Source organism: Monodelphis domestica, chromosome 3, assembly GCF_027887165.1.
Source record: "Monodelphis domestica isolate mMonDom1 chromosome 3, mMonDom1.pri, whole genome shotgun sequence".
In the NCBI taxonomy this organism is placed as follows: Eukaryota; Metazoa; Chordata; class Mammalia; order Didelphimorphia; family Didelphidae; genus Monodelphis; species Monodelphis domestica.
In genome coordinates, this window is record NC_077229.1 from 102,325,182 (window position 1) to 102,339,254 (window position 14,073).

General features: G+C 44.8%; 2 protein-coding genes and 2 long non-coding RNA genes across 8 annotated transcripts in view; 2 read left to right on the plus strand and 2 right to left on the minus strand.

Annotated features, from left to right (window-relative positions):
* Positions 1 to 235: 235 nt before the first annotated feature.
* Positions 236 to 3,432, minus strand: LOC107651919 (uncharacterized). The gene is made up of 2 exons (XR_008917175.1): positions 3,280 to 3,432; positions 236 to 396 (listed from the first exon to the last, which is right to left on the minus strand). It is a non-coding gene; the product is annotated as an uncharacterized LOC107651919 (long non-coding RNA).
* A 166-nt stretch (positions 3,433 to 3,598) lies between these two features.
* MAF1 (MAF1 homolog, negative regulator of RNA polymerase III) lies at positions 3,599 to 13,563 on the plus strand. Of its 3 annotated transcripts, none has more exons than XM_007488749.3 (7): positions 3,599 to 3,899; positions 5,087 to 5,233; positions 10,380 to 10,545; positions 10,758 to 10,879; positions 12,278 to 12,397; positions 12,542 to 12,679; positions 12,946 to 13,563. In XM_007488749.3, exons 2-7 carry the CDS (start codon positions 5,151 to 5,153, stop codon positions 12,965 to 12,967), a joined length of 651 nt encoding a protein of 216 aa, XP_007488811.1. In that variant the 5' UTR covers positions 3,599 to 3,899; positions 5,087 to 5,150; the 3' UTR covers positions 12,968 to 13,563. The 3 variants fall into 3 exon arrangements, with proteins under 3 accessions (XP_007488811.1, XP_007488810.1, XP_056676703.1); XM_007488748.3 differs by lacking the exon at positions 5,087 to 5,233 and adding an exon at positions 10,115 to 10,243 and having other exon boundaries at positions 3,620 to 3,899; XM_056820725.1 differs by lacking the exon at positions 3,599 to 3,899 and adding an exon at positions 10,115 to 10,243 and having other exon boundaries at positions 5,094 to 5,233.
* Positions 5,063 to 12,278, minus strand: LOC130457934 (uncharacterized). Its single transcript, XR_008917177.1, has 2 exons — positions 11,562 to 12,278; positions 5,063 to 5,310 (listed from the first exon to the last, which is right to left on the minus strand). It is a non-coding gene; the product is annotated as an uncharacterized LOC130457934 (long non-coding RNA).
* A 102-nt stretch (positions 13,564 to 13,665) lies between the features above and the next one.
* Positions 13,666 to 14,073, plus strand: part of WDR97 (WD repeat domain 97) — a 75,180-nt gene continuing 74,772 nt past the window's right edge. For all 3 annotated transcript variants that reach the window (XM_056820693.1, XM_056820694.1, XM_056820697.1), the window contains exon 1: positions 13,666 to 13,843. In XM_056820693.1, the coding sequence (XP_056676671.1) occupies positions 13,699 to 13,843 (145 nt within the window). In that variant the 5' untranslated portion in view covers positions 13,666 to 13,698. The remainder of the gene's footprint in view (positions 13,844 to 14,073) is intronic.

A 14,073-nucleotide genomic window follows, 5' to 3' on the forward strand; every position in this document is an offset into this window, starting at 1 on the left:
ACAGAATTACAGCCACAAGTGTTCTACATTAGGAATGAGAGGAGTTTCTCTTTCACTATAAACACACTTAGGGAAATTCAAGGGAGGAGGAAGGGCAGTTCCAGATCACAACATTAAAGGGATTGTCAAAATAAAGCGTTGCATTAATTTTTTGTTACCCGGTACATATAAAAGTTTACACTATACCATAGTCTATTAAGTATGCAATAGTACTGTCTAAAACAATGTACACACCTTAATTAAAAATATTTTATTGCCAAAAAATGCTAACCATCATTTGAGCCCTCAACAATTTGTAATCTTTTTGCTGGTGGAGGGTCTGGCCTCAATGTGATGACTGCTATCTGATCAGGTTGTTGTAGTGGTTGTTGAAGACTGGGGTGGCTGTGGCAATTTCTAAAAATAAGACAACAATGAAGTTTATCACATTGGTTGACTCTTACTTTCACTTTAACACAGAGGCCAACGTAGGGTTATTAATTGGCCTAATTTCAATATTGTGTCTCTAGGAATAGGGAGGACCAAGGAGAGAGAGGGAGATGAATAAGCTGGTCAGTGGAACAGACAGAACACACATAATATTTATAGATTAAGTTCTTTGTCTTACATGGGCAAGGTGCCCCAAAACAATTATAATAATGATATTAAAGATCACCATAACAGATATAATAACAATGGGAAAGTTTGAAATATTGTGAGAATTATCAAAATGTGAGTGACATAGGGATACAATGTAAACACAGGCTGTTGGAAAAACGGTACCAATAGACTTGCTCTATATGGAATTGACACTGTCATCATGGAATCTAGAAACCCCAAACTTGTAGCCTAGTAAGATCTAATGAACCCCAAGTTTTAGGACTAGATTGTAAGTTGGAAACCCCCAAGTTTGTACTTGTTTCCTGTTCCCTGAGAATCTAACTTGAAGGGAATCTCAGGCTAGCAGTTTCAGACTGAATAATGGATCCTGAGGTAAAAGACAAATCCATTTGATGTGGAGGCTAAGCCCAAGCCCTGGGACTCTTATCTCCAGAAGCCTCTCCCAGTATATCATACCCTTCTTCTGAGATCTAGCACAGTAGGCAGCACTCGGTCTTGAAAGTTGAAGGTTCTTGGAAGGGAATGTGGTACAATGGGAGAATCTTCTAAGGCAAAAAGAGGCACTCAGCTTATGCTTAGTCCCACCTAACTGGGAATGTTATTTAACTTAGGGTCCATTTTTCAGTCTGAAACTGCTAGCCTGGGATTCCTTTCAGGGTGAATTCTCATAGGAACAGGGAACAAGTATAAGCTTTGGGGTCTCCAATTTACAAGCTAGTCCTAAAACTTGGGGTTCTTCAGATTTTACTGGGCTACAAGTTTGGGCTTTCTAGATTCCATGTTGACATAATCAAAGGTAAAATTGACAGGTCTTGCTTGTAGGGGCTGTCAACTTGAAATCTGGAGACCCCAAGTTTGCCCCTGTCCCAAGATAATTTGCCCAAAGGGAGGTCTTGGACTCACCTTCTTAGAAGTTTCCCTCATGGTATCAGAGATCTATTTCGAAGATCAACACCTGTGCAGGGACCATCCTCTTAGCATATATTGTAAGTAGAACTACTCCCTGATACCCCAGCCTCAAGGGCTATGGTTTCTTTCCCAAGCCTGTTTACATCCTGTTAGTATAGGCTGGACTTCTCAATGGAAACATTGTAACCATGGCGATATCATTAATCATACTTCCCTGTCCCTTAGTTTCCCAAATGGTATATACATTCCCCAAATTCTATTGTTCTTTGGAGAAATCATCAGTGTAGACCCTGTGAAGCTTTTTGTGCTGGGTTCTGTGTAGTGGCCAATTATGGGACCTATCCCTTTCCCGATTAAAGACATGTTTTTTTTTTTTCTGACGACTTTAGTAGTTCTCTGTTTCCCAAGTTAACAGGACTTAGATATGGGAAACGAGAAATAGGAATCCAAGATGACTCCTTGTTTGTGAGCCTAAGGGAGTTGGAAGATGATGCTGCCTTTATAGTAACAAGGAGGTGAAGGGTGGGGTGGGAATGAGTAAGGGGAAAAGATGAGTTTAATTTTGAACATGTTAAGTTTAAGACGTCTACTACTAAACATCCAGTACCACAAAAGTTTGGAGAAGTAAGATTGGAGATCAGCAGAGATTGAGGCAGAAAATAAAATGGTAATTAAATCCTTGGTTAAGTTCTCTGCTGACAGAAGAGAGACATATGTGGGACTGTTAAGCTGGAAAAATACAGAGCTACAAAAGTAATTATAAGAGGATCCTTAATGGGGGTAGCCAGATTAATCTGGGAAGACAGAAGAGCCACAGTCCTTGGAAACTAAAGAAAAGGGGGAGCTTAAATCGATTTTAGAAAAGGGGATGGGGCTGTTACATTGAGTTTTCTGAAGTTTAAGAAAGATGTAATAGCCCTTGTCGTTGGTAAAGTTAGGGTGACTGAAAGGTACTTAAGGTTTTGATAGCCATTAACTAAATCTTGGCTAGATTGGAAAGGTACTTCGGATTGGCTTTTTTTTTTTAATACTTAGTTCGAGGGAAAAAGCAAACCCAATTCTTAGTTCAATCTTTGTCTTTGGGGTTCTTTCGTTTTCACAAACTGGGAAAGAGTCAATCTAGTGATTCCTTAAAGACGATGTTGTCAGGACATTTAAGAAGAGAAAAATTTAGAACACCGGTGTGAGGAATGTGACGGCGAATCAAATGAGGAGTACATGCAGGTTTGGGGGGTGGGGGCTCCAGTTGAGATTAGCTAACAGATTTGCAATGGACCAGTCAGTTTACATGACACAGTAGGGTTATAAGACCATAGGTTTAGAAAAAGGAGGATCCTTAGAGGCCATGGAGGGCTAGGCAACAGGACTGAGTGACTTGTCCAGGGTCACACAGCTAGAAGTTATCTTGAGGCCATATTTGAACCCAGGTTCTCCTGGGAAGAAGCTGTAACAAGCAAGATAAGGGGGAAAAGAGATTCAAAAGAAGACTGAATGAAGCCAGGGTCAGGGTGATGGCCTAGGGGTGGAGGTCAGAGGGACTGGGATAGATGAGGCTGCGAGACACTTCTCCGGCTGGCCGACTATCGCGGATCGTTCTGAAGGCCAACATTTGTGAGTTTACCCGTGAGACAGATTATAGAAGCGGCAGGCAATGCTCTTTTGGTTCCTTCTCGCATTCTTTGTCTCCGAGAGTCCAACCCGCAGGCGCGACCCAGCCCACTCCTCCCGCCCCTTTCTAATCCCACTCTATTCCCAGAGAGGAATCGGTACCTAAAGCACACAGAGAAAGGGTGGGAACGGATAACCGAGACGAGAATGGCAAGCCCGGCCACCAACGAGAAACAAGGCAGGGTCCGAAGACGCAGAAAGAAAACTACACCAATATGAGAGCTCTCTTCCAAGACAGACCAATCAGTGGGGCGGGCGCACAGGCTGTAAAAAATGACGAGCAGGAATAAGGACCAATAGCTATGAAGGACTTGATGAGAGGCGGGGACCTAAGCCAATGGAAATAGGCTAGTTAGACCAGGGAAGAAAAGGAGAGACCAATCATCAAGGCCAGATCCGTGGTGGGGGAGGGGCCTGGCCTAGCGGGCGCTTGTTGTTCTCGGGTTGAGGGAGGCGGAGGCGGCTTCCTGTGTTTGTCTGTCTCTAGCTGTGTTGCTATAGTCGGGCGCTGAAGGCAGCCAGAGCCGGATCGGTGGTAGGGCCATGTCGCGGAGGTCGCCCGCAGAGGCGGGCGGGACCCAGAGGAGAGGGCTGTCGCTGCGAAGTTTTCCTCGGTTACAGCGCGGCCCGAGCGAAGGCCGCAGCGTCGTAGCCCCTAGGGACTGAAGAGCCTCTCGGACCTCGGGATTTCCTGGTACCGTGCAGCTGGACGCCCCAGTCAGGTTGGTGTAGCTGACGCCTCAGTGGCTGTCTCTGGACTACAGCTCCCAGCAGCCCTCACACCCAGCCTTCTCCCTTTCTAGCGCCGCACTGCCTCCTGGGAGTTGTAGTTCCAGGGAGGCGGGGCTTGACCTGGGGGTGTGCCCGGCCTAGGCTGAGGGAGGGGTGAGCTGGGAGCGGGCTCCTGGGAGGCTCCGGTTCCTTTCCCGTGCTCGCGTATGGCGCCTCCTCCTTGCTCTGGGGAGTGGAAGCCGGTACTGTGGAGATCTCCCAGTACTTTAAGCAACCTGGCGTACCAATCCAGGTAAAGGAGACTCGGCCCTGCTCATTGTGGGGTGGGATGGAGGCATCTTGGGTTGGTTGGTGACCGACTTCTTAGGGTGTGGCCTTCGATTTCCCTTCCCCTCCCCTGGCCCCTAGTGTGGGGACAGCAGGTGTCCAGATCCTCAGACCCTGCCCTCACCCCCACCCCCTTTTGCTGAACCTCTAGACATTTATGGACAACTTCCTACACTGCACTCTCCCAACCAGCCCCGCCCCCCTTCCCTCCCCCCAGCAGCACCCTGGGGTGATAGAGGGATAAGATAGGTAGACTTCTATACACACACATATATATCTTTTTACACTTATACACATCTAAACACTAAGAAAAGGAGGGAGGAGTGGCTGTCAGAGAGGTTTTGTAAGTGCTTGGAAACCTTGGTGAAGGCTCTGGTCATTGATTGGGAGAGAAAGAGACACTATAAAAGGGACCACACCTCCCCTTTTCTCTTCGGTAAGAGGATCTGCCCTCAGAGATACCAGAGCCCTCCAGTAGGGGAGGGACTAGGGTTCTGGCCTCTTAGGGTGTAGGGACAAGAAGGGAAGTTGGCACTTGGCCCCCTTGCCTGCTGTTCACTCCACAAGGTCTGGGCCAGGGCCAGGTCTCTGCTTGTTTACAATTTCTCTACTTACAAAGCAGGCAGCTTGTGTGTTTGGGGCAGGGGAAGCAATAGGCTAGAGAGGGACCCAAACCTGGCTGGGATGGGTGATGAGAGATATAAGATTCCTTTTCTTTGGGACTAGAGGCACAGGGTTTCCCTGCCATGGTTGGGGTAGGTGGTTGTGGAATTTTAACAGTGATTTTCCCTACCCCTCTCTCAAACAAAACACCTCTGAGCCATAGTGACGGGCCCCATGTACCCAACAGGCACACTTTCTTTGCTGCCCTAACCCAAGGCCCTTGACTTCCTTGGCCCTGGCCCCTGCAGAAGATGAAGCTCTTAGAAAACTCCAGTTTTGAGGCGATCAACTCCCAGCTAACGGTGGAGACAGGTGATGCCCACATCATTGGCAGGTGAGGCCTTCAGCCCCTCAGGGTCTCTCTGCTTTAAGGGGAGGCACTTAATGAGACAGGCTCTGGGGTTCCTTTCCCTATGAAGGCAAAGGAAAGGCAGTGTGGTTAGTGCCTCCACCCTCCCATTTCCTTCCTCTTACTTTTACCTTCCCTTCCTCCCATTTCACTCACTGCAGCTTTTATGTCTTGTTTCTAAGGCTAGGTGCTTTTGAATTCCTAAATCTAAGGATTGGAGGTTCCACAGGAATTGCCCCCTAGAATCCAATTAGGCTAGATATATGATGAAGTAGAGTGGTGTTAAAGCAAATAGAAACAAGAGCCATTAATCTGTATATAAGGCTCTCTGGTGGCCACATTTTAATTTAGTTTTACACGTAATATTGTTTTTGGCTTGTTATATTTTTATTTATTTTATTAAGTATTTCCCAGTATATTTTAATCTGGTTTGGACTATACTTCAGAGTATTGAGGGCTGCTGTCATATGTTTGGAATCTCTGGGGGAGTAGAATACCTATCTTGGAATCAGGAAGAATTAGCTTCAAATCTAACTTTTGACAATTGGTCAGACTTCTCTAGGTCTCAGATCCTCATTCATAAAATGAAGGCATTGGACTAAATGGCCTCTTAACACCTCTTCCAACTTGATCTATGATCCTACAATCCCATACAACCCTAATCCTTGTCCCTTTTTCTCCTCTTTGTTCCAGGTACTGCCTCCCAACAATATATCTGCCATCTATTCCCTCTGTATGTGTCTATCCAGTTTTCCATCTTCTTGTGTAGCTAACATGTTGGTTTCAGGTTTATAACCTTTTCTTCATTCCTGTTTGTACCCATTTACTATCTCTTTGAGGATGTCCAGTCCCATTTCAGATTCATCTCCTATATCAACTCACAGACTGTTAGAATTAAAAAGGTACCTTGAGTTTAACTTCTCATCCTTCCTTTCCCTCATTTTATAGCTTGAGCAGCTGAGATCCAGAAAGGAGAAATGCAATTTATCAAAGATTTATTAAGCCCTTGCTTTTTTGCAGATTTCTATGCTAGGTGTGGAAAAGACATAAAGTTGATAATTTAATTAACCAACATCTGTCAAGTACTTACTGTGTGTTATACCAGCAGCTAGAAATTCAAAGACAGAAAACAAAAGTCTTTTCAATCAGAGTGTCTGTATTCTATGGGGTGAATACAGCATGTAACTAAATTAGTAAATATTAGGTAACCTGAATAGGACTAGGGCATGAAGAACTTGAGAAATCAAAGAAGATTTCAAAGAGGAAGTGACACTTGAGTTTAAAGGAATGTGAGAGCTGGAGGTGAGGTGAAAAGTACATTTTAATGATGTTGTGGCTTCTGCAAGTAGTAAGAGTCCTGCAGATAGAATGCCAACTTTGTGTTTTGTAATCTATTTTGCCTGGATTATGAAGGAGAATAATGAGATAGGAAGCTGGCAAGATTGTGAAGGACCTCAAACACCAAGCTTAGCTTTGGAACACAGGAGTAACATGATCAGGAAGTAACAGGTAACAGGTCCTAGGAAAATAATTTTGCTGTTTCTTGGAGGGTTAAATAGGGGAAATACTACAAAATTTCTAACTGTAGGAACATAAATAAGGGAAACTAAATCTCCAAGCCAAAAAGAAATAGGTTTATTGAGAGAGGGACAGTCTCACAATAAAGTCAGGCCTCTCTGTTCAAGACCAAAAGACCCCAAGCACTGTGAGAGGCCTTTCTTTATACCCCAAGAATATCACAATTTACATACCAGCACAGAAATAATCCAAGATAGTGATAAAAATAGAGAGATGTGGATTGGTTGAAGTAATCAGGAAATACTTGTCATTGGAAGAAAAAGTCACTTGATGACTTGAAAGTCACTTGATAGACAAAGGAGGAGTGGGGGAGCCCAAACCCTACTTTCTAAGCCTGATGATGTCACTGATATTGTTTACTAAAGTGACCGAGGAGGAGGAGCCAGGCCCCCAAACAGGGCAAAAGCCTGGTGATATATATTAGGGTGTATACAGAGGTGAAGGGGTATCACCAGGCTTCTAACTGAAGCAAAAGCCTCTATGCTAAAGAAGACCAAGTCACAAGTTCAAGACCATGAGTGCTGAGGGTGCATGATATAGCAAGTTAAAGGCTAAGGTTAAAACTGAGGCCTATGCTAACAATGATTAGCTATGTTAAAGCAGTTATCTTAATTTTAAAACCGTAGAAATTACACTAAAATAATCACAAAAGGTCTACTGAAGTCATCACTTATGCTAATATTATTTAACTGTCCTAGAATTACAATTATGATTAACTTAATACTACTGCTAACATTTAAAATCTAACCATCATAAAAGAGGGGGTAGGGGATTTTTCACTCACAGAATGATCAGAAATAGATCATTTAGAAGGTTATTATAACAGTTCAAGTGAAAGGTGACAGATGAAGACCTGAGCTATGGTAATAGCCATGTAAGTGAAAAGAAGACAGATTAGATATGATGGAGGTAGACTTGGCAACTGTTTGGATATAGGAGAGTAGTAAGAGATAGGAAAGGATTAAGGAATATTCTGAGATTGCAAACTTAGTTGATTATAGTATTCTTCACAGAGATAAGGAAGTTAGAAGGATGATGAGCTCAATTTTGGACATCCAGAGTTTTAGCTGTTGATGCGACATCAAGGAAGGGATGTCCAGCATATAATTAGCATTGCATTTAGTGAGGCAGGAGACAAATTCAGCTGGGGTGTATAGATTTTGGAGTTATCTGTCTAGCAATGATAATTGAACCCATGGAAACTGATGAGTTCACTAAGAAAAAGAGTACAAAAAGAGAAGACTGTCTTGAAAGACATTCATGGTTATAGGATGGGAAATAGATGGTGAATTAGCAAAGGAGTGGTCAGATAGGAAGAAAACTGAGAGAGTACTAAGGCTAAGGGATGAAAGAAGAGATGGGCAACCATGTTGAAAGTTGCAGAGGTCAAACAGGATGACTGAGAAAAGACAGATTTGAAATAGATTGCATAGCAATGGAAGAAAGGCAAAAGAGATAATAGGACAATAGTTTGAGGAGATAGAAGGTTCAAGGTTAAGTTTTTAAGGACTGGAGATACTCGAGCCTAATTTTAGGCAGCCAAGAAGAAAATTGCACAAAATAAGAAGACCGAAGATGAGAGGGAAGTAAGGATTGGAGATTGGATGAAATTCCTAGAGGGCTGTTCCTTGACAAACAGAGTCCCTTCTTCCTTAAGAGTCTACATCAAAGGAGGAATAGACAGATGAAGGAAGATATATAGAGTGGTTTTGAGATATGGAGGTGGGATGTTGATGAGGGAGCTCACAAAATGGACAGGTTCAACACTCAGTAAAGTAGTGGGGTGATTTGATAGGAAGAGATCAAAATAGAGTAAGAAGCTGGAGATTTTGAACAGCTGATTTAAAGAATGTGGTACTTAGTCCTATAAGAGCAAAAGAATTATTGGTCAGTAGTGAAGTCCTAGTACAGGTCCTTATTACTTGTACTATTACATAGTGTCCTAATGAGTTTTTCTGCTTCTAATCTCTCTCTCTCTCTCTCCAAATATGTCCTTAGTATCCAGAGTAATTTTCTTTATTTATTGATATGTTCTTGTTACTTCTATGTTAAAAAATGTTGATTGGTACTTTCTTGCTTACTAAGTCAAAGTCACACTCCCCTTTCTGATTATTTTAGGCCTTCTATAACCTGGTTTCACTTTGCCTTTCCAGTCTTATTTCATGTTATTTCTATCCATGTAGTCTGTACTCCAGCAGATCCGAACAACTCTCTTCTAAATACATCTTGCACCAGACCACTTTTATATCCTACCTTTGCTCAGATAGTTCCCTATGCTTTGACTGTCCTCCTCATTCTTTGTCAGTGGAATTCCTGCCCATGTTTTCCAGCTCAATTCAAATACATCTTGGACTTCATGTGGCACTTTAAAGGATCATCGATTTAGGACTAGAAAAAAAATTAAGGTCTATTTGATAGTTCTTTGTTTTATAACTCCTGAAGGCACTTTAAAAAATTGAATAGTAGGATTAGGGAGCTGGATAATACTGTGGATAGAGTCCTGGGTCTGGAGTCAGAAGACTTTATCCTCCTGAGTTTAAATCTGGCCTCAGACACTTACTACTTGTATGACCCTAGGGATTTCATTTAGCCCTGTTTGCCTCAGTTTCTTCATCTGTAAAATGAGCTGGAAAAGGAAATGGCGAGTGGGTATATCTGCCCAAAAAACTCCAAATGGGATCACAAAGAAGAGTGAGATAAAATTGATATACATATCTGCATTTGTATCATTATCTCCCTACTAGTAGAGCCAAGATCTTGGAGAGTAGAAACCAGTTATCTCTTTTTCACTGCCCATTTGTTTGTTGAATAAATGAATGAAGGACTGGAGAATGAACTAAGGGGAATTGGGGAATACTTCCTGGGGATTGGAGACCATTTGAGTTGGGCTTTAAAAAGAGATCTTTACGGATTGTCTCAAGGGAAAATATGAATAAAAGGCAGGAAAGCAAGATGGGTGTAGATGTCAAGTTGTTTCATGACTTCTGGGGTCACACAGTTCATTAGTAACAAAGACTAGCAGCCACATTTGTTGGAAAGAGCACTGGACCAGAGATCAGGAGGGATCTGAATTCAAATTCTAACTCTGATAGTTACTAGCAGTGTTTCCGGTACCTCAGCTTCCTTATTTTTCTTACATGATCTACTTCTTAAGGCTATTGAGAGAAAACTCTTTAAAAGCTTCAAAGCTCTAGAAATAGGAGTTGTTGTGGTTGTTTCCTGATTTCTAGTCCTGTGCTCTTTACATTCTCCACCCTCATCTGTGGATCCCTCCCCCTCCCCCCCCAGGATCGAGAGTTACTCCTGTAAGATGGCAGGTGACGACAAGCACATGTTCAAGCAGTTCTGCCAGGAGGGCCGGCCCCATGTGTTAGAGGCTCTGTCACCCCCCCAGACCTCTGGTCTCAGCCCCAGCAGGTATGGTCCGTCTTATAAGAAAGCTGGTTCTCCAAGCCCTAGGGGAAGGGCACCCAGGGATTCTGAATCTGGGGGTGGCAGGTGGGAACTGCCAGAAAGGAGGTGGAGAAGGATGACCCAACCATGTCCCCGACAGGCTGAGCAAGAGCCAGGGAGGGGAAGATGAAGGGCCACTGAGTGATAAGTGCAGCCGAAAGACCCTCTTCTACCTGATTGCTACTCTCAATGAGTCCTTCCGGCCTGATTATGACTTCAGCACCGCCAAGAGCCACGAGTTCAGCCGGGAACCTAGCCTCAACTGGGTGAGGGGGAGTAGGGGGGAACTTGAGGGGAGGGGACTGGGCATTAGCTGGGGCAGAGTGTGTGTAAGGAGTATGGCTTTAGTGGTGGATGGCTTTTTAGACCTGGACCCTACTCCCACATTTTTGTCCTGGCCAGAAGTTGTTTTGTTTTGGAAATGAACAAAACATTCTTGTCATGTTCCCCTCTCTCTGTCTCCCCTGTGCCCCCCCAGGTGGTGAATTCAGTAAATTGCAGCCTGTTCTCTGCAGTTCGTGAAGATTTTACTGCTCTGAAGCCTCAGCTCTGGAATGCAGTAGATGAAGAGATTTGCCTGTCTGAGTGTGATATCTACAGGTGGGAATCCATTAGGGATTTTGGAAGTCAGTCAGAGCATGTACAGGGAGCTGTCAGGACAGTTTATGCTCCTGGCCACACCTCAGCCTGCTGGTTCATCGTTCAGGTCTTACTGTGCATGGATACACTCATTTCATCTTTTTATACCTGGGGTTTATACCTTTCTGGTGTCCTGGACTCCTTTGGTAATCTGGTGAAGCCCATGGTCCCCTTTTAAGAATAATGTTTTTGAGTGCACAAAATAAAATACATGAGATTACAAAAGAAACCAATTATATTGAAGTACAATTAAAAAATATTAAAAACAACAAAAACAAATGCACAAGTCCAAGATAAGATCCCACTCTATACACCTAATACTCATCACCTTCCAAGGATTCAGATATACAGACATACAGACGTATCTCGCCCATAGGCATTTCAAATTCACTGCCTCCAAAATGGAATTCATAATCTTTCTCCAAGCCTACCCCTCCTCTGTATAACTTCTTATATCTGCCAAGGGCACTATTAACCTAGTCACCCAGATTCCAGACCTCATAGTCATCCTCAACTTGTCCTCCCTCATTTCTTATGTACAGTCATTTACAACTCTTATCAAATGTTCTTCCTCTTATAACATTATCTCTTATTTCCATTTACATAGTCCCCACCTCTTTGATGATGACTAGACCTTTATTACCTGGACTATTACAATAACTTCCTAAATGGTCTCCATGTATCCAATTTCTCTCCTCTCCATAGCCACAGAATTGATGTTTTTAAAGCACAAATCAAGAAGGTCCAGTGCTTTCCTGTTACCTCTAGGATAAAATAGAAAGTACTTGTTTGACATTTTAAATTCCTTCCCAATATGATTCCAGTCCCATCTTTCCAGACTGGCTTCACATTGTTCCTACAATGGGCCTTTGAACTTCCTGAACTCAGTATTGCCTCATCAGTTTTGGTGCCTTCCTACAAATATAGACTGAACCCCTGGAGCAGTCTCCTTCTTCCCCTCAGCCTCTTCTAGTCTCCAGGGTTCTGAAAGACTCACACTTCAGGGAGCACCTTCTATATGAGAGAAGCCTTTCATTGTCCTATACTTTGATGGTATTTTCATCATCTGGAAATTACTTTTGTATATATTGAGTGTTTACTTAATGTTGTCCATATTTTCCTCAGCAGACTATAAGCTTTCTGAGGACAGGAACTTTTAGCTTTACCTTTGTGTGCTCACTACCCTGTACAGTGCCTGGCTCTAATAGATATTTAATGAAGTAAAGTCATGCAGTCTTCATTTTTCCCTTAAAGATAGAACTCTTTCTGGGGCTCCCCTACCCCAAATAAGAGGCCTGGGGTGGGGGTGGGGTGTTCTGGTACCCGTGGGGATCTCTAACCTTGTGCCACCCCACCTAGCTACAATCCTGACCTGGACTCTGACCCCTTTGGTGAAGATGGCAGCCTCTGGTCCTTCAACTACTTTTTCTACAACAAGCGGCTCAAGCGCATAGTGTTCTTCAGCTGCCGATCAATCAGGTCTGCTCTGTCCCCCATCCATTGAGCCAGTGCCTTAGTCCTTAGCTCTCCTCTTGGGGCCAGTTGGGCTGTGTACGTATGGGAGAAGGGGTGTGAGAGGTAGAAGGGGGTTCTAAGGTCCCATCTCCCCTGCTCCTCCTACAGCGGCTCTACCTACACTCGATTAGAAGCTGGCCATGAATTGGACATGGACTTGGGAGAAGAGGAAGAGGAGGAGGAAGAAGAAAGAGGGGGGAGCAGCAGTGAGGGGGCAGCTGAGGAGACCAGCACCATGGAGGACAGGTTTGCCTTCAGGATTGGGGCCACTTTGCAGTATGTTCTCTCTCACCCTGGCCCATCCACAAGAGGGGGAAGTTTTCAGTAATCATGTTTTTCTCTATTTACCTCCCACTCCTTAATACTGCTCCTTCTTGACCCTGACCCTTCAAACCCCTATCTTTGGCTTTTTTATCCCCCTTCTACCTCAGCTTTTAGAGTTGACCATCTCAACTCCTTTTTCCCCACTTTTCGGCTCCTGACTATAATATCCTTCTGTCCTTTGTTCTTAGGCTCCAGGTGATCTGCATGTGAGAGGTGCCAGAACCACTCATCTTCACTGCTCTTGGGCGGGGACTTTTCCTGTCTGCTCGACCCCCACGGGCCTCCCAGTTGGCCATCCCTCTGCAACCAGCTGGGCTTAGCCCTCCTAGCACTTTGGCTCCAGACTGTGAGCAACTGACTCTTCCTCCAAACCTTTCCCATTCCTAAGGAACCAGCACCAGAGCCCCTGCCTTCTCCCTCATGCTGCCTAGCCCTGGACTCTTGGGGTAGGATTGAGTCCCACTGACTGTGTCCTTGGGGGCGGCAGGGCTAGCTTTGACCTACTCCCTTGGGCTCCCAGATTGTATTTTTATATTTTGTACAGGGGCACTAGCTCCTCTTTCCCCCACCATACTCCACCCCAAGTCCCTGGGGGCTGGTGGGGGAGGATGCTGTACTCTGGGCCTGCTGGTAGTAGTCTGGACTCTGGGCACAGCCTTCACCTAGTGGTGCTGGGGCAGGGCAGGATGGGACCCAGGCCCCAGGCCCCTCCTACCTCGGCCCAGCCCTGAAGGGCAGCCAGTGTGCACTGAGGGGTCACTTTGCTGCAGCTCTGTGTTTGTCTCCAATAAAGTTTCTGTGACTTAGCTTCGAGTGCCTGGGCTGGGTGGGGGAAGAGTGGAGTGGGGACATCTCTGAAGACGATCGCGGATCTAGATCCACTGGAACGGGTGGGGAAGAGGGATGAAGGTGCTGCAGCGGCAGGGGCATGGTCAGATTGGATGGATAGTGTCCTCGAGCCTCATTGGAGATGTCCTCCCATACGATTCTTTCCGTGGGGGGGAGGGGTCTGGTTCAGCGTCCTTGGGTCTCCTAGCAGCCAAGGGTGGAGCGCTTGGAGTGACCGGTACTGGCCTCTAGCTGTAGGTGAGTTACAACGGGAGCTGCTCCATCAATTGATCTAAAAGCTTGGAGGGGTGCCCTACTGCCCTTTCCCAAAGCAAGACTATTGGAAGAGTAAGTTAGGCAAGTGGTTGGTCCACCTCAACCCGGGAAAGCTGTGCCCGCGAGTCACAGTCACACGTGATTGAGTTCTGTCCCCGGATTGGACGCTGCTGAGGGAGGAGTTACAGAGCAGTTCACAGCGATACAGGCTA

Coding starts and splice junctions, on each gene's coding strand:
- MAF1 (XM_056820725.1), top strand. CDS start 5,151: ATGAAGCTCTTAGAAAACTCCAGTTTTGAGGCGATCAACTCCCAGCTA. Junction 10,244..10,379: donor TCTGGTCTCAGCCCCAGCAG/GTATGGTCCGTC, acceptor TGTCCCCGACAG/GCTGAGCAAGAGCCAGGGAG. Junction 12,398..12,541: donor TTCAGCTGCCGATCAATCAG/GTCTGCTCTGTC, acceptor CTCCTCCTACAG/CGGCTCTACCTACACTCGAT.